Below are 19,214 nucleotides of genomic sequence, written 5' to 3' on the forward strand. Positions count from 1 at the left end.
ACCAAACACAGAAGCAAACGCACATTTTGCCATGTGAAAAAAAAACGAGTGGTAAATGCTGCTAAAAACACACAATATGTCCCATAAGCCACATTATAGCACAGCCCATTTAAATCGTCGGGCTGCCCTATGTGTGTCACAGGAAAAACGAGACACAACGTTCACTTCCACTATGCTAGATGTGAATGGGGCCTGAAAGTGAAATTTGTTACGAGAACATTCACATCTGTGTGTTTCCCTGCATTTCAGAAATGCGCTTCACCAAAAATCGCAGTACAAAAACACACCAAGCCCCGCTCTAAAAAGTTCTGAAGCTTCTTGGGACGATTGCTGTGTGTAGGGTGGCGCATTCAGGTGGATGATCTGCCCTATGTACGATGAGTGAAAATGCTCCAAAACCCCTCCCCACCTCGCTTAAAAATAATAAAAGCATGTGGGAATGCGAGTTCCCGCCATGCAGAGATGTGAATGGGGCTTGACAGCTGAGTTTCTGTCCACTCCCTCCTATGTTTTTGTATAAAGATGGCCATACACTATGCAATCTGTGTATTTAGTGAGAAGGGTGATCACTGATTGCATTTCATTTAAAAAGCGTACAGCTGGGAATGGGAGGGAGGGTGGATGATGCCGGGGGGGTGTGCTGATGAGGTCAGCTGGTCAACTCCTTCCTGTGTCATAACCTACAGTCTGTAAGGAAGTAAGACAGAAGCAATAGAAACGTTTGGAATCATGGATGGAGGACAGTAAGGTACGTGTCTGTAAATTTTATGGAAAGCTTTGATATTTTTGCAAAAAAAGTACATGAATGCTATATTGGTGCATAGGGGAGCTAGAATTTAGAGAATAAAAAAAGATGAACTTGGCCTTTTAAGGATTTGTAACCCTTTCTGATTTTGTGTTTGTGTAAGCGATAGATTTAGTGGATGGTACAAATGTCTTGTTAATGTCTGTTTTTTTTTATTTATTTTTTATTTTATTTATAAATGTCACATTTCCCTCAGCAGGCCAAGGTAGAGAAAAAACCTGTGCCAGCCAGCACAGCCCGAAAACCAGTGCCCCTCGCTGCCCCTAGACCAGTCGCCAGTAAACCCACAGACACTAAAGAGACCGCACAAAAGCAAAGCAATGGGAAAGTGAGTGTACGCCGAGCCCGTGGGGGGGCTCCCTCCCTCCTCACTGTCCCTAACCTGACAATGTGCCACTGTCTACCTTCCTCACTCCTCTTATCTTCCTCACTTCCCTCTATTACTGCACATAACACAACCCCTTCCTGGTGCCGTATGCTGGGGTAGGCGGGGGGGGTTGGGTGTACACAGGTAAGTATCTGGTATTGGAAACAACTGACTGGTCCCAGATTTTGGAGCATTTGAAGGGAAATGCCCAATTTTATATCGTATTGCTACGAAACGTCATTTGCGCAGATGGGATTTTTCTGCATCTTCCTGAAATGAGATAACGCAGTTTAGTTAAATGTTTTTTTATAGAAGCCGTGTTCTCCCAGATGCTGTTTTGGGCATCGTATGGAAGGTGGTCAGAAGCGGTCAGGACTTGCAATTTAGAAGATGACAGCTTGTCACAATGTGACCTTTACTGGAGAACAAGACTCATCTGGCGCGGCTGTGGCCGATCGGGGCAACTGTCTGTTACCATTACATTAGAGCTGGCAGGAGCCCATGTGAATGAACTCCCCTGCAGGGGGCTTAATGTTTATGATTGGAGACCAGTACGGAATTTCTGATGAGATGGGGTTTAACCCTTTCGCTTCCAGGTCCGTACATTGTACAGGCCCTGATGGTGGGGGGGGACTCGGTTCACACAATCCAGTGGCTGCAGCTGTGATTGTGTGTAAAACTATCGGGCAGACTCCCGCCTGTCAGGTGAAGGCATTCGGGAGGCTGCGCTGCTGCCTGATTGTGTTCACACAGCCCCGGTACCGCCAACCCCCGCCATGTATTCCAGGCTTCGCTTACCTATCTGCGGGCCTGGCACCGACATGGCGGAGGGGGAAGAGCGTCTGCTCTCCTCCCCTTCTCTCTGTGACCCGGAAAGCAACATCTATGGCGTCACTTCCAGAAAGAAAATGTTTGGAATGCATTGCAAATCATTCAGTGGAACCCAGAGTATACATGAGGGGGGGGGGGAGGAGGAGGAAAGAGTCTTGGACACTACCTGTCTCATTAAGGAGAACTTGTCACCTAAGAAAATGAAAATCCCCTATGTGATGTATAAAAATATTTGTGCAAAAAAAGTTATACCCAAGCACATAAAATCCCCCCACATACGAACGTAAAGGCATGCATTGGGAGCCGCTATGTGTTAAAAACATTGATTGTGATACAGGTGAGCAAAAATTTTAGCACAAGCTTTGGAAGCGTCGCCTATAGAAAATATACGGTGCCAAAGTTTGTCCTGATTTCACAAATTTAGAGCAGACGTAAACCCATCCATAAAATGGATGGATTTTCCAGCACGTACCGCAAATGTAACACTCCCATTGGTTGTGCTGTCCACCAACCCGCCAAACCATCCAATAGCTGGTGTCATAACTGATCACATGTGCAGCATCGTGGCAGTTGTAAAATAAACAGAGGCAAAGATGGCCGCTTCCTTGGCTGAAAACGATGGGGGGGGTTTACTTACACTTTAAGGTTTGATATGTTGGCTAGCTATCTACTCCGTGCAACCTCTTCCTCTTTGGGTTTGTTTGTTTTTTTTTTTTTGTTTTTTTTATTTGTGTCGTTTTATTGCGTTTTTTATTTTACCTAAAATTTGCTTTAGGCCCCTTTCACACTAACGTCCCGTTCAGGCCCGCCTGTCAGTTTTTCAGGCGGACCTGAACGGGTGCTCCATAGAGCTCTATGGAGCGTCGGATGTCAGCGGTGACATGTCCGCTGACATCCGACCCGCTCCGATCCGAAAAAGTGTGACGGAGGAAAAAGCTATTTTTCCATCCGTCTGCGGATCGGATCGGATGACGACGGGCACTGCGGTCCGTCGTCATCCGATCTCCCATAGGGGAGAGCGGCGCTGTGACAGGTCCGTCCCTGCACAGTGTGCGGAGACAGACCTGTCATCTCCCTGCTCAGCGGGGATCGGCGGAGTGATCCCCGCTGAGCAAACGGACATCCACGGGGCGGATCAGAACTGATCCGCCCCGTGTGAAAGGACCCTTAGAGTGTTTTTTTTTTTTTTTTTTACTATTCTTCTTTTTTATTTTTTTTTTATTTTTTAAATGTGTTAATTTTTTTTTTTTTTTCTGAATTTATGCATTTCTTAGACCTTTTGGAACTACCATGATTTTATTCCGAAGGTTGTCTGCTTTCAGAAAATATATTCTATCATGTTTGGGTATTTTGTGTAATCTTCAGGCGTAAAATGATTTTTTTTTTTTAAACACGTGTGCAAAAAAAAAAAGCAAAAATGGCTTTGGCAGTTGAGAAGGTTAAAGGGGGAACTGAAATTCCACCCTCCCTCTCCTTGCATGTACATTCTCTATTAATAATAATAATAATAATAATATATTATTCAGTATTTTATATAGTGTCGACAGTTTGCACAGCCATTTGCAACATGAGGTCAGACAGTACACAGTACAAATCCATACAGGAGGGATCAGAGGGCCCTGCTTGTTAGAGCTTACAATCTAGAAGGAGGGGGGGGGGGGGGCCAAGTGGAAGCAAAAGGTAATAACTGTGGGGGATGAGCTGATGGAGAAAATGAAAATTATTATTCAGGATTTATATAGCGCCAACAATTTACGCAGCTTTTTACAATATAAAAGGACACAATACAGTTACAATAGGATTAAGAGGGCCCTGCTCAGAAGAGCTTACAATCTAATAAAATGGGTGTGGGTGGGGTAGGCTTCTCTGAAGAGGAGGGTTTTCAGGGATTGTCTAAAAGTTAATAAAGTAGGAGATAAGCGGATAGATTGGGGTAGGGCATTCCATAGGATTGGAGAGGCTTTGGAAAGTCCTGGAGGTGACGAAACAGGAGGTCTTGAGAGGAACGAAGAGAACAAGTAGGTTGGTATTTAGAGACTGAGCCTCCAATCAGAGCTTGCCTATTTTATATGCCCCACCCATGCATCCCTTCGGCCTTGGTCTTATCCCAGCCCTAGCTGGGGGTTGATTAGTCTGGGTGTACATCCTTAGGACCTCCTGTAGATGGGCTGGAATGCCCTTTCTAGTGTAATGGATGGGGTACATAACGCTCTGAAATGTAAACAAAGTTCGAGACTTCACATTCATATCTGGTGTGTGTGTGTGTGTGTGTGTGTGTGTGTGTGTATATAAATATGTATGTTTGTGTGTGTGTGTATGTATGTATGTATGTGTATATATATTATATGTATATATGTATGTATGTGTGTGTGTATATATATATAATTTATATATAATTTATAGCTAAAGATTTTTGCCGTAATGTCCAACCCAGGGTTGTATTGCTTATCTCCTTACAGAACTTGTGATACAGGCATACATACCCCAACTGAGGAAAAACAACCCAAACTTACCAGCGAAACACAATAGGGGTGGGACTATTGCATGTAGATTAATGGGGTCTTCACCTCCCTCTTCTAGGACAAAGGTTGTAGGGGGTGTGACGCAGCCTGTGACTGGCAGCAATCCACCCACAGTTTTTTTTTTTTCCCAAAAAAATAATAAAAATTTACTTTCAAGAGTATGTTTGTGTAACAATTTAAAATCGCTTTTTTTTTTTTTTTTGTTCTGTATTCCAAGGGCTTTTTTTTATTTTTGTTTTTTTTGTTTTTTACTCGACCAGCAGCAGAGGACAGAAGCTCCTCCTGCTTATGTCTCCCTGCAAACAGGCTGGGAGAGAGCTGGGTCATGTGACAGCTGGAGATGAAGTTTGTTTTACTATCCAAATATATGGGCAGAGGGCACACCCCCTTGCCAAGTCACCAGTTGCGCAGACCACGAAGAATTATCATGCAAAGAACAATTTGGTTGAGGCTTCAGCCGCTGACTGCCTTTTATATTGGCTTTTCAAAATCCCAAAGAGCGGAGTACACGGATGTGGGGGGGGGGGCAGAAGCGGAGTATACAGGGTAACAGTCTGGGGGTGTTCGGTACAGCGGTGGGGGGGGGAGTTACAAGCACCGTTTTCCCATGTTTAGACTTCAGTAAAGCAACTGGAAGCTGCAGAGGGGAGAGGAGGTGAAGCGGCTGTCTGCTACTTTATTGAAATCTATATAGGGGAATCGGTGGTTGTAACCCCCCCCCACCGCCGCACCGATCACCCCCTAACTGTCCAGGTATCGGATAAAGCATCGGTGCATTTGCCAGAGTACAGAGCTTGGGTCCGCTTCCAGAAAAGCGGTCTGCAGCGTTTCACAGCCGTAAGCAGTAATGGTAAAATGGAGCGTTGGTAAGTCTTTGGAGTTCAGGGGTGCTTCCTTGCATCTCTGCGCTCTCCTACATGGCCCAACTGCAGTGCCTCCCCGTGTGTGAGGCGCCTGCAGTTGCCTCCCCGTGTGTGAGGTGCCTGCAGTTGCCTCCCCGTGTGTGAGGTGCCTGCAGTTGCCTCCCCGTGTGTGAGGCGCCTGCAGTTGCCTCCCCGTGTGTGAGGCGCCTGCAGTTGCCTCCCCGTGTGTGAGGTGCCTGCAGTTGCCTCCCCGTGTGTGAGGTGCCTGCAGTTGCCTCCCCGTGTGTGAGGTGCCTGCAGTTGCCTCCCCGTGTGTGAGGTGCCTGCAGTTGCCTCCCCGTGTGTGAGGTGCCTGCAGTTGCCTCCCCGTGTGTGAGGTGCCTGCAGTTGCCTCCCCGTGTGTGAGGCGCCTGCAGTTGCCTCCCCGTGTGTGAGGCGCCTGCAGTTGCCTCCCCGTGTAGAGAGAACGTTGTCTCTCATTCTGGAGATCTGTCCCCACCATGAGTGCATGCAGGGATCTTTTGGAGCTGCTGAGAGCAAAGCTGTGATGGGGGGGGGGGGGGGTCGAGAGCAGAGAGTGGGAGCCGAAAGGTGGCGGAATGGCATTTCGCCACTCCCCAGTTACACAACTGGATTCGGGGGCTACATGGCAAGGACTGGCCCACTGGATTCCACCCACAGGCCTTGCGTTTGACATGTTCTCTAAGGAATAATGAGCAATTAAAGGACAAGATCATGCAGAACTAAAAGATATGTATCCGTATGCTTTGCATTAATAAAAACCCCGATATGTTATTAAATATTATATATTTTTATATGTGTATATATACCTACTACTCCCATCATTCTCACTCTTACAACCTGATGCGAAAAAAAATAACTTTTGGTATTTTTCAATTACTGGATAATTCACTTGATTTAAAGATCACCTCTACTGGGGAAGCTGCGTCCAAAATAGGCAAGCAGAGGGCAAAGAACTAATCACCAGTGCTGCTTGTATGCATCTCAAAGCTGATCTTTTCTTCTCAATGCATCATATAGCAACCCTTGTACTGCATTGTCTGTGTGAATTCGGCCATGTAGATAGCAGGACTTTTGTCTTCTCATGTCAGAACTGCCCTCCTGATGACTGGTCTGGTAATAAAGAAGCAGCGAGAGAGATGGGGTGGGAGGGCGTTGGTCACAAATTTACAGGCTGAATAAAGTGTGGAGATCCTTGAAGTGCAGGTCCTCAGACACCGCTTACTCTCTAGCAGGGAGAACAGTGCACAGTAGTGAAATTGCCACATCTGGTGGGATGAGCCAAGTCAGCAGTATCTTAGATCTTGTGCTGCATATATGCAGTTATACTACAGAACAGGAGTGCTTTGGCACAGAAATGATTTCAAGGCCAGGGTACATTTCTCAGGGCACTGCTTTGGGTACAACTTACATTTCTAAATGTTCACTAGGACTTTGAAAATCTTCACTTGCCATTCACAATGGAGTTCATCTTTAAAGGGAAGATTTTCAATGTTTGAATGAACATCTAGATATATATATTGTGCCTAAGCAGCACCCTGAGAAATGTACCCTTTTTTTGGTTTTGAAATGCTTTCTGTGCCTAGTCACTCCTGTTCTGTAGGCTCATGGCCTGTATATCTGCAGTGTGAGATCATCTAATATAGTGCTGCCTCCAACTGCTAGTTTCAGATTTGGTGATGTCACTACTGTGCTGCTCAGTGTTCTCCTTGCTGGAGAGGAATCTGTACCTGAGGACTTGCACTTCAAGGATCTCCCTACTTCCACACTTGCCATTCCCATTGGAGTCAGGGAGATCCCTTGAAGTGCAAGCCCTCAGGTACAGATTCCTCTCCAGCAAGGAGAACACTGAGCAGCACAGTAGTGACATCACCAAATCTGAAACTAGCAGTTGGAGGCAGCACTATTTTATGATCTCTCACTGCAGATATTCAGGCTATGAGCCTACAGAACAGGAGTATAAAAAATGACCTGCACTTCAAGGATCTCCCTACGTCCACACTTGCCATTCCCATTGGAGTCGGGGAGATCCTTGAAGTGCAGGTCGTTTGGTACAGCTTCCTCTCCAGCAAGGAGAACATTGAGCAGCACAGTACAGGCAGTTCCCTGGGTTACGAACAAGATTTGTTATGTAGGTTTGTTCTTAAAGTGGAACTTCAGTCATTTTTTCATCTTTCCGTATACTAAATCCTCTGCCCTTGTTTCGAGAGAGTGAGAGTTTGCCAGGAGGGGGGGGGGGAAATGAGTCGTAAGAGGGTCAATGAAAGCTGGAGCTGTGCCTCTGTGTAAATCCAGGAAGTGAACAGGCAGCAGTATCAGCTGCCCACAGTTAAAATGGCCGCAGCCAGACTCAGCGGAGGGAGAGCTCTGAAGCATATTTGGCAAGTACAGAATCACAGTATATATAAAATATGCAAAGCGATGGGAGAGAAGCTTCAGAATGGCAAAGATGTTTTTTATTACAAATTATGTGAGTGAACTGCAGTTCCTCTTTAAATTGACTTTGTATGCAATTTGGAACAGGTACATTTTTTTTTTTTTTTTTTAGAAGTGTAACTAGTCAAAAAAAAAAAAAAAAGTTTTGGCTAGCACAGGAAAGGGTTAACTGGATTATGCAGTGATGGGATTTTGGACAGGTCTGCCGGGACAGTAAGTGTCATCATGCGTGTGATAGGCAAGATGGCCGCCGCGTGTTATCTGGGACCATTGTGATGTCACACCGCCTCCGTTCTTACGAATGAGTTGTGTAGAAGTTGCATGTTTCTAACTCTGTGACATCACCAAATCTCACTCCAAATCTGTGACGAAATACTGAGCTCCCTTGTACGGTGAGCGGGCTGGCGCTGCAGTGTGCGATGGCGGATCACAGTAATGACTTTGTATGTCTTTGGCACAGAAAAAAAAAAAAAATGTCTCTACAGCCGCTCGTCCGCTTCTCTGTTCTCTCGTCTGCTTCATGTCACCTTCCTTCCCGTCATCCTGATAACACTGTCCTCTCCTGTTTTCTGCGTCATGTGATTTTTCTAACCGTACCTTTCCACTTCTGTTGTCGTTTTTTTCTTCATCCTGTCACGCTCCAGGTCCAGATTGTCTCCAAAAAAGCCAACTACAGCCATGTTCAGTCCAAGTGTGGCTCAAAGGACAATATTAAGCATGTTCCTGGTGGTGGGAATGTAAGTATGGTCTGGGGGCTTCTCTGTTCTGTGTACTCTAATGTCCATATTGTGGCTCTTCTGCATGTTGTACTAACTATGTCTGTGTGCCAGTTCCATGTACAGGAAGCGTTCTCTGCCCAATGTGGGGGTGTCCTCATCCTGAGACCCTCTTCTACATTTTGTGTGTTGGGGGGGGGGGGGAGGGGGGGGTCTGCATCTGAGAAATCAAATCGCTGCATTATTGTATATGTCACTTTCCCAGAAACTTACATTAATCGAGGTCACATGTTGACATATTTTGAAGTATGTAACTCGCGCTTTGTGTTTTTTTGCTGTTCCGTATTTTGAATGTATTTATATAGATGTCTGGATGCACCCTCTAATGGCTCGCTATTTCAGTAAATCGCTGAGACTCCGTGCCCTGCAAGCGCAAAGATGAAAACTAAATCGCCCTAAGGCTCGGTTCACACAGGGGCGACTCGCGTCCCCGTCTCGAGTCGCGCTCCGTTCTGTACTACGGAACCGTTCTAATAGGAGCGACTCAAGTCGCTCCGACTTAGAAAAAAGGTTCCTGTACTACTTTGGGGCGACTTGCATTGACTTCTATACAGAAGTCGTTTTGCAAGTCGCCGCTGATCGTGTGCAGGTCGCGGCGCTGCAAGTCGTGCCGCCCGCTGTGTGAACCGAGCCTAAGGCAGTTTGTAGGCAATTTCAGTCTGTTTTCGGGAAGTCCTGACTTCCTTAGTAAGGGTTTCCTATATGTAAGGATGTCCATATAGAACAGGAGTCTCCAAACTGTCTAAACAAAGGGCCAGTTTTCTGCCCTTCATACTTTTTGGGGGGGCGGCGCTGGTCTATAGCCATTGGGAGTATAAAAGGTGCCGGTGTCAGTGGGGGAAAAAAAAAAAGATGCCTGATCTTTGCTGTCATTTGGAGAATTTTTGCCCCCATTATTGGAGCTTTTTGTCCAGATTAGATCGACGTAACTATGTATGCCTCGAAAACAAATATTCATACCCCTTGAAACGTTCCACATTTTTGTCATGTTGCAACCAAAAACATAAATGTATTTTATTGGGATTTTATGTGATGGACCAACACAAAGTGTCACATAATTGTGAAGTGGAAGGGAAATGATACAAATAAATGTGAAAAGTATGTGGGAGGGGCATTTGTATTCAGCTCCTTTTTACTCTGATACCCCTAACAAAAATCTAGTCCAATTGCCTTCAGAAGTGAACTAATTAGTAAATAAAGTCCACCTGTGTGTGATTTAATCTCTATAAATACAGCTGTTCTGTGAAGCCCTCAGAGGTTTGTTAGAGAACCTTAGTGAACAAACAGCATCATGAAGGCTGAGGAACACACCAGACAGGTCAGGGATAAAGTTGTGGAGAAGTATAAAGCAGGGTTAGGTTATAAAAAATATCTCTCAAGCTTTGACCATCTCACAGAGCTCTGTTCAATCCATCATCGGAAAATGGAAAGAGTATGGCACAACCGCAAACCTACCAAGACATGGCCGTCCACCTAAACTGACCGGGCCGGGCAAGGAGAGCATTCATCAGAGAAGAGCCAAGAGGTCCATGGTAACTCTGGAGGAGCTGCAGAGATCCACAGCTCAGGGGGGAGAATCTGTCCACAGGACAACTATTAGTCGTCTCTCCACAAATCTGCCCTTTATGGAAGAGTGACAAGAAGAAAGACATTGGAGGAAGAAAGTCATAAGAAGTCCTGTTTGTAGTTTGTGAGAAGCCATGTGGGGGAGGGGGCAGCAAACATGTGGAAGAAGGTGATCTGGTCAGATGAGACCAAAATTCAACTTTATGGCCTAAAAACAAAACGCGATGTGTGGGGGAAACTAACACTGCCCATCCACACCGTGAGACATGGTGGTGGCAGCATCACGTGGTGGGGATGGTTTTCTTCAGCAGGGACAGGGAAGCTGGTCAGTTGATGGGAAGATGGATGGAGACAAATACAGGACAATCTTAGAAGAAAACCTGTTGGTCTGCAAAAGACATGAGACCGGGGCGGAGGTTCACCTTCCAGCAGGACAATGACCCGAAACATCCAGCCAGAGCTACAATGGAATGGTTTACATCAAAGCATATTCATGTGTTAGAATGGCCCAGTCACAGCCCAGACCTAAATCCCATTGAGAATCTGTGGCAAGACTTGAAAATTGCTGAGCACAGACGCTCTCCATCCAATCTGACAGAGCTTGAGATATTTTACAAAGAAGAAGAAGAATGGGCAGAAATGTCCTCTCTAGATGTGCAAAGCTGGTAGAGACACGCCCAAAAAGACTTGTAGAGAAAGGGGGTTCTACAAAGTATTGACTTTGGGGGGGCGCCAATACAAAGGGCACACACACACACACACTTTTGACATATTTGTATCATTTTCCTTCCACTTCACAATTATGTGCCACTTTGTGTTGGTCCATCACATAAAATCCCAATAAAATACATTTAAGTTTTTGGGTGGAACATTTCTATACCATATCTGTGGGAAGCTGAAACGCGCTATATATATAGTAGATGACGCTACTACACTTCTCTTCGCTGGCTTCCGGGTCCCATTCCGAGTGAATATAAGTTATCTGTTTTCATGATCTCGAGGGCAGCTCCTGCCTCCCCCCTCCTATGTGTAACCCCAGAGCCCCATCATTACAGGTTGTCACTTGTGCTGGGACATGTACGTAATGTTTTAACTTATCGTGGTGTCAGCCATATTGAAACACTTCTGTGATTTTTTAGGTTTATAAACGTGTGTAAGGGGCCGACCGGAGAAATTCCTGTGCCGCCTGCTGCAGTTGAATGCTTCAATTTTCTCATGCGCTGTATACTTTTATTTTTTTTTTATAGGTACCACGGTTTGGTCAATGTTCTTTTAGGAAGCTGATATTTTTTTCTTTCTTTTTATAAAATTGTTATACCAAACAAAGCCTGTTGGGCATACCCAGGCTTAAACAACACAATATAACAACATAACACATGAACACACAATTAGTACAGGAAGGACTCAATACCAGTGTATTATTATTATTATTATTATTCAGGATTTATATAGCACCAACAATTTACGCAGCATTTACAATATAAAAGGAGACTATACAGATACAATACAATAAAATACAAGAGGATTAAGAGGGCCCTGCTCAGAAGAGCTTACAATCTAATAGGCAAGGTTGTACCTGTGGGGAATGAGCTGATGGAAGTGGTAGGAGATTAGTTGGAGACATGATAGGCTTCCCTGAAGAGATGGGTTTTCAGGGGTCGCCTGAAAGTAGCAAGGGTAGAGGGATAGCCGGACCAGTGGAGGTAGCGAGTTCCAGAGGATGGGAGAGGCTCTAGAGAAATCCTGGAGACAAGCATGGGAGGAGGAGGAGACGAGAGAGCTTGAGAGTAGGAGGACTTGAGAAGATCGGAGAGGACAATTTGGAGACGAGATTGGTGACGTAGCTCTGGGCAGAGTTGTGAATTGCTTTGTATGTTGCGGTTGGTATTTTGAATTTAATTCGCTGGGTCATTGGGAGCCAGTGTATTGATTGGAGGAGGGGGTTGGCAGACACTGAGCGATGTATTAAAAATATTGGCATCTTTTGTATATGCCCTAACTCGCCTGGCTCGGCTGTGGGCAGGGGTTGGTTGGGGGACCGGGGCCAGTTATCCCTTTTATGGATTCAATTGATTGCAACATGAGGATGTGTGAGGTCTGTACCTTTCTCAGAGTAACAGATCTTTCTTTCTCTGCTGGCTGTATATTGGAATGGCACAATCATGCGACGTAAAAGACCAGACGTAATCTGGTGTTCTGAGATTTGGCAAAGCGGTGGTGGGTGGAGATTTCAGCTGCATGGTCCGGGTGGGGTCTGGACCCTGTGGTAGAGTAATATTCATACATATCATGTTTATTGGGTGTGTGTGTATAATTTGTATCCGAACCGTTTACTGAAACATTCTTATACTAGTTGCTGACTTGCATAGGAAAGGTTAAATTGTTGAATGCATTGCTGGTAATTGTCCACCTGTTATAATAGACATTACTGTGATGTTTAAGTTCAACTATATTATCTTTTTGGGATTATTAGATATTAACAGAACACTTTCCTTTCCTGGGGAATATGCTGCCACAGTTTCCTTCCAGTGCTGCCCACATGTATAAAGACCTATTATACGAAATGACCTGAGCCAAAGGAGGGACAGTCAGACTGAACTGTGGTCCTTCCCTTGATCAGAGACAAGCCTATGGACTGAGAGTCCTCCTGTTTGGCTGGTCCCTGTGCATGTGGACTAGGGGACCTCCCCCTTGAGGAGGGACCAGCCAATCTGGACTGGGGGTGTTCCCCCTTGAGCAGGGACCAGCCAATCTGGTCTGCCCCCCCCCCCCCCCCCCCCCCCCCGAGCAGGGACCAGCCAATCTGGCCTGGGGTGTCGTCCACCCCTGTCCCCCCTTGAGCAGCGACCAGCCAATCTGGCCTGGGGGTCCTTTCCCCTGAGCAGGCATCAGCCAATCTATCGTGGGGGTCCTCCCCCCTGAGCAGGGACCAGCCAATCTGGCGTGGGTTTCCCCCCCTGAGCAGGGACCAGCCAATCTGGCATGGGGTTCCCCCCCTGAGCAGGGACCATGTAATGTAGTAGTAGTAGTTGGGCCTTGCGTGTAAAAACTGAGGGGAACATGGAGCAGGATTTTCTCCAGAAGTACCTTTTTTTATTTTTATTTTTTATTAGGGGTAGGCTTTCTTTTTTTATATATAAATATCTATCCATATGTTTGGGAAAATTAACATGGTGTTCTCATATCTAGCTTTGTATATGATAAAGTATCTTTGTTTATCACAAGCTTTTCCAGAATAGATGGAATGTTTTATATCCATGCTGAGCAATAGTTCTCTGTGAGTTGTCTGATTCTCCATCCGTATGTGAAGTGTTGGCCTAGTTCTGGGACTCGCTGTTCCTTCTGGCTTCTAGGTGAATGTGAAGGTCTAGCTCAGCTCCTTAATTTGTATTTTTTTTTTTTTATATATTTAGTTATGGTATTTTATTTATTTATTTTGACTGAAGACTTATAACGCCTGGAGACATAATACTGATGGGAAGGCACTGAGAATTATTTTATCTTTGCTACTCTTGAGTCTACCTATACTGTCACTGCCTGCTGTCTTTACTGCTTCCCCTGCAGTCGGTCACCTCACTGTGAGAACGAGCTAAACAATTTATTATTTGCAGGTAACAAACGCTACAAAGCCATCTGCGGGTGCTGCCCGCCCACCTGCATCCAGCAGCAACAAAACTGGCAGTGCCAATGTGAGTAATGGGGCATCCCTCTCCTGTTTTCCTGTCTTCACTTATGCATCCTCTCCTAGACTTATCACACGTGCCAGGCTCTGATACTATGACTCTGTGGCAGAAGAACTCCTTACTGGGATCAACCTTCAGGTTTATAGTGAAGGACCAGGCTAGTCAAAACTGACCAGTAGATGCTAAAGATGCAAGTTTTTTTTCCTGTAGTTCTCAGGCGCTCTAGATTTGAGATATTTGGTTCCCTGACATGCTGATTATGAGGGTTCCCTCATCCCTGTGCTAGTTCCTGTGTCTGTACACCCGCTGTGCCCATTATGAGGGGTTCCCGGGTCTATACACCTGCTGTGCACATTAAGGGGTTCCCGCCATCACGGTGCTGAGTTCCTGGGTCTGTACACCCGCTGTGCCCATTATGAGGGGTTCTCACCATCCCTGTGCTGAGTTCCCGGGTCTGTACACCCGCTGTGCCCATTATGAGGGGGCTCCCAACATCCATGTGCTGAGTTCCCGGGTCTATACACCCGCTGTGCCCATTATGAGGGGGTTCCCGGGTTTATACACCTGCTGTGCCCATTATGAGGGGGCTCCCACCATCCCTGTGCTGAGTCCCTGGGTCTGTACACCCGCTGTGCCCATTATGAGGGGGCTCCCACCATCCCTGTGCTGAGTTCCCGGGTTGTACACCCGCTGTGCCCATTATGAGGGTTCCCACCATCCCTGTGCAGAGTTCCTGGGTCTGTACACCCACCGTGCTGATTATGAGATCGCCACCAAGTGCAACATAATCCATAAATTAAGTTGAATCCTAAATCAGGACTGGGAGGACAGACCCTTTAAATGGGGTTTTCCAACACTCCATGTATGTATCGCTGGATTGCTTTTCTGCTGCAATTATTAGCTGTAGATTGCACCCATTTTCCCTCCCAGCTCTTCTCTACTTGCTGTAAACCCTGGGAAGTGTGTCTAGCCTGGCTGTTATCCCTCCCTCCCGGTGTGGAGACTAAATGCCTGTAGGTGAAAACCCAATCCTCATTCCTTTTATCCTTTTTCATAAGATAGTTTGACAGTTTCACCCACTTACAGCACTGCTGACAGTCAAACTGTTTTCCCCAAATGTATTTTTCCCCAATATTTTTTGTCAATGTTCATTTTTTTATTTTTCCCATGTTTTTCTCCTATTTTAATTCTAGTCTTTTTGCTGGCCTATCTACCTTTTCACTTCAGCATCTGGGGAAGTGCCCCTTCCACCAATATCATCCTAAAGCTTTCCAGGCCGGTGTTTTTCTGCCATACACTTTCCTCCTATCTGAAATAATTGGTGGTGGGAGAGCGCCATGCTCGGCTAACACTGGCTTTGATTCCTGCTAATGTAGGTGGATTCTTCCGCCGCCGATGTCTCAACCAAAACGCCTCAATGCTCTGATCTTTTTCTTCCTTGTCTACCTTTCAGGTTGCAGTTTCTGTACACAATGAATTTGTTCTATCTGGTTGTGTAGATTTGTGGGGGTTGTCTGTATAGTACACACACACACGCACGCACACGCTGGTCCCGCTTCTGATAAGGATTGTCTCGTTTTTATAGCTCCATTTTATCCTCTTTGCAGGTGCAGATTACAAACTAAAAAATGGATGTCTCAAAGTTTGCTGCCAAGTGTGGATCAAAACCCGGCACCAAGCACAAGACTGGTAAATATACAAAGTATGGGTTTTCGTGTTTTTGGCTTATAAAGGATTTTCAGGTATGGATATTTTATACAGAGCAGCTTGGCACAATATAACTGTATCTAGCATGCCTGGTTGATGGCCCTGGAAGCTGGAAATCACGGTCGTAGACAGCACTACTTCACCGCTTCTACAGTGATCTGCACTTGCTTCCGGAATGCGCATCAAGTGGCTGAACTCAGGAGAACGGCAACTATATACGGTCACCATTCAGAGAATGTTTGCATTTTCTAACGCAGGGATATGCAATTAGCGGACCTCCAGCTGTTGGAAAACTACAAGTCCCATCATGCCTCTGGTTTTCATGCTTGAGGCTGTCGGTCTTGCTATGCCTCATGGGACTTGTAGTTCTCCAACAGCTGTCACCGCCCTGCTTCTCCACCTTGTCCAGTTGGAGAGCACTTTGCATCCTTGCCGCAGCAACTTTAAGTAGGCTGCAAGGCCAGTAGGAGGGGCTCATGTTAATTCATTTACTTGATTGGATTGCATTACAATACATTCAGTGAAGCCCAGAGGAGACATGCAGGGTCTAAAAGAAAGTCTAAAGTGGTTTAAACCCACATGATAAAAAAAAAAAAGACCTGCAAGACAAAGGCATAATGAGCTAGTATGCATATCATACTAGCTCAATATGTAATACTCACCTCAGGTTGCATGCCCTCGCTGCGTTGCCCATACATAGCATTGGCCGGCGACATTTCTCCCCGGAGTTGCATCTGGGTATCAAGGCTCCGGTGCTGTGAGTGGCTGGAGCTGCAATGATGGCACACTCACTGAAGCAAACGACATGTACGTACCATTGCTTCAGTACGTGTGTGCCCAGGACGTCGGCACATGCAGATACAGGGGATATCTCCTAAACCAGTGATGGCAAACCTTGTTACCCCAGATGTTTTGGAACTACATTTCCCATGATGCTCCACTACGCTGTAGAGTGCAGGAGCATCATGGGAAATGAAGTTCCAAAACATCTGGGGTGCCAAGGTTCGCAATCACTGTCCTAAACCATGCAGGTTTAGGAGATATCTTGGGTAGCTACAGGTAAGCCTTATGATAGGCTTACCTGTTGCAAAAAGTGGATTGTAATGCCACGTACACACACGACCGGACTTTGTTTGGAATGAACTCTGACCTACTTTTCGACGGAGTTCCGCTGAAACGCCTACACGCGATCACACTAAAGTTCCGATCGTTTAACGCGATTATGTACGATGGGGCTAGAAAAGCTTCAATAGCCAGTAGCCAATAGCTGCCCTTGCGCCGTTGTTGGTCCGTCAGACCTGCATACAGACTAACTGGTTCCGGCAGAAAGATTTGAAACCTGTTCTATTTCTAAAGTCCGTCAGATTTTTAGACAGAAGAGGTCCGATGAAGCCCACAAACGATCGAATTGTCCGACAGATTCGTTCCGTCGGAAATTGCTGTCAAAGTCCGGTCGTGTGTACATGGCATTAGGGTTTACAACCACTTTAAAGAGAAACTATCGCCTTAAAATCACAGAACTTCTTGTCCCCTATGGGATGAAAAAAAGTTGCCCCAAGCACATGAAATTACACCCCCCCCACCCCCCCCAACCCCCCCCCCCCCCCCCCCCCCGGTATTTGAGCAATTCTTCTAGTCCCAGACCACCACCGTAACTCTACGTATAGGGAGCTTTTGAAGCGTCTCCTATAGGAAATAGAGCACTGAAGTTTGTCGCCATTTCACGGGCGCACACAAATTTAAGGTTTGACATGTTGGTGCAACCTCATCTTTTATATTTTAACACAAATCTGGGTCTTGTATTGCGTTTGCCCTAAAATTCACTTTGTTTTTGTTTGGTTTTTTTACTGAAATTTCCTAGACTTTTTGCGGTAATATGGGACATAAAAAAATTGGAACTACCAGTATTTTATTTTCTAGGTTGTTTGCTTTCATAAAATATGTTTGGAGGATTTTATGTAATGTTCAGGCCTAAAAAAATATTTTTTTTTTTTAAAAGCGTGGAAAACTAAATGCAAAAATGACTCTGGCAGCAAAAAGGTTAAACCCATACAGTTAAAGAAATATAATATGTTTCACTATATGTAGTGGCTCTTCAAGGCCCTCTTTACACCTCTTCCATCATTCTCCTTAGGGGTTGCTGATGGAAAATCTGAAGTGAATTCGAAGAAGACAGAAGTGACGAAGCAGAAGCCTCAGGACAGCACAAAGGTGAGAATCTCGCACACATGGGTGTTTTGAGTGATTATGTTAAAATCTCCCGCTCCTGTTCTGATAGTGTGAAATAAAACATTGTTACTTTTTTCTTTCTTTTTTCTGTACAGGAAAATGAGGTGGAGCAACTGGCACCTTCACAGAACATGGACCTAGTGACACCTACAGAGGTTACAGCAGCAGACACACGGGAAAATGCGGTCGAGGAGACTCTTCCCGTAGATGATGGCAACCAAAGGGAAATCCAGGGCTTCAATGCTCTTATACCGGAGACAAGTAAGAATCACACTGAGCTAATAGTAGCAGTGATGCCTGATAGGTGAGGGTTAGGGTTCCTGCTCCTGAGGGACTTTCACCGACACATAATGTCAGGCTAGGAGAAGTCACAGCCGCCAATACCTGATGGGTGTGAGTCCAATTTTCCTGCCCTGAGGAACTTTCACAGACACAGAACATCGGCTAGCAGAAGTCACAGCAGCAATACCTGATGGGTGGGTGTGAGTCCAATGTTCCTAACCTTGAGGAACTTTCACTGATTCAGAATGTAAACTTTTAGAAGTCATAGCTGGTAAGAGGGAACTGGTGACCCCCAAAGAGCATAGACATTATGGGGTTGATTTACTAAATAAAGCTAGTGAGTTCCAAAATTTGGTGCAGCTCTGCATATAGTTAGGTAGAAAAAAGACACAAGTCCATCTAGTTCAACCACAAAAAAATAAATAAATCATACAATCCCGTATACCCGATTCTATACCCACAGTTGATCCAGAGGAAGGCAAAAAACACCAGCAGAGCCATGATCCAATTTGCTAAAGATGGGGAAAAAATTCCTTCCTGATCCTCCGAGAGGCAATCAGATTTTCCCCGGATCAACTTTACCTATAAATGTTAGTACCCAGTTATATTCTGTACACTTAGGAAATAATCCAGGCCTTTCTTATAGCAATCCACTGAGCTGGCCATAACCACCTCTGCAGGGAGTCTATTCCACATTTTCACAGCTCTTACTGTGAAGAAACCTTTCTGTATTTGGAGATTAAATCTCTTTCCTCTAGATGTAAAGAGTGCCCCCTTGTCCTCTTTGTTGACTGTAAAGTGAATAACTCAACACCCAAGTTCACTATATGGACCTCTATATATTTGTACATGTTGCTCATATCCCCCCTCAATCTCCTCCTTATCAAGAGAGAATAAATTCAGTTCCTGTAATCTTTCCTCATAGCTGGGCTCCTCCATGCCAATCAGCTTCTAGGTTTGTTTGTTTTTTTGCCAAAGCTTAATTGAAACCAGTTAGACGCTGATTGGCTATCATGCAGAGCTGCACCTTAATTTTTTACTCTCCAGTTTTAGTAAATAATCTCCTGTGTTATCTTCAAACTGCACACTTTTCATGCACTCTGTAATGTACTCGTCTGTAATGTAC

At 45.4% G+C, this 19,214-nt stretch overlaps 1 protein-coding gene across 9 annotated transcripts in view; it reads left to right on the forward strand.

Annotated features, from left to right (window-relative positions):
• The window catches only part of MAP4 (microtubule associated protein 4), a gene marked incomplete at its 5' end in the record, with an annotated part of 147,157 nt that extends 129,367 nt beyond the window's left edge, over positions 1-17,790 (forward strand). Inside the window, 5 exon segments of one of the 9 annotated variants that reach the window (XM_077493579.1) lie at positions 1,002-1,133; positions 8,490-8,582; positions 13,799-13,876; positions 15,478-15,559; positions 17,712-17,790. In XM_077493579.1, coding sequence (XP_077349705.1) covers positions 1,002-1,133; positions 8,490-8,582; positions 13,799-13,876; positions 15,478-15,495 — 321 coding nt within the window. 9 annotated transcript variants of the gene reach the window in all.
• Between the last annotated feature and the right edge of the window lie 1,424 nt (positions 17,791-19,214).

Source organism: Lithobates pipiens, unplaced genomic scaffold (assembly GCF_037356315.1).
Source record: "Lithobates pipiens isolate NorthernLeopardFrog02 unplaced genomic scaffold, aLitPip1_a1.2 Scaffold_19, whole genome shotgun sequence".
In the NCBI taxonomy this organism is placed as follows: Eukaryota; Metazoa; Chordata; class Amphibia; order Anura; family Ranidae; genus Lithobates; species Lithobates pipiens.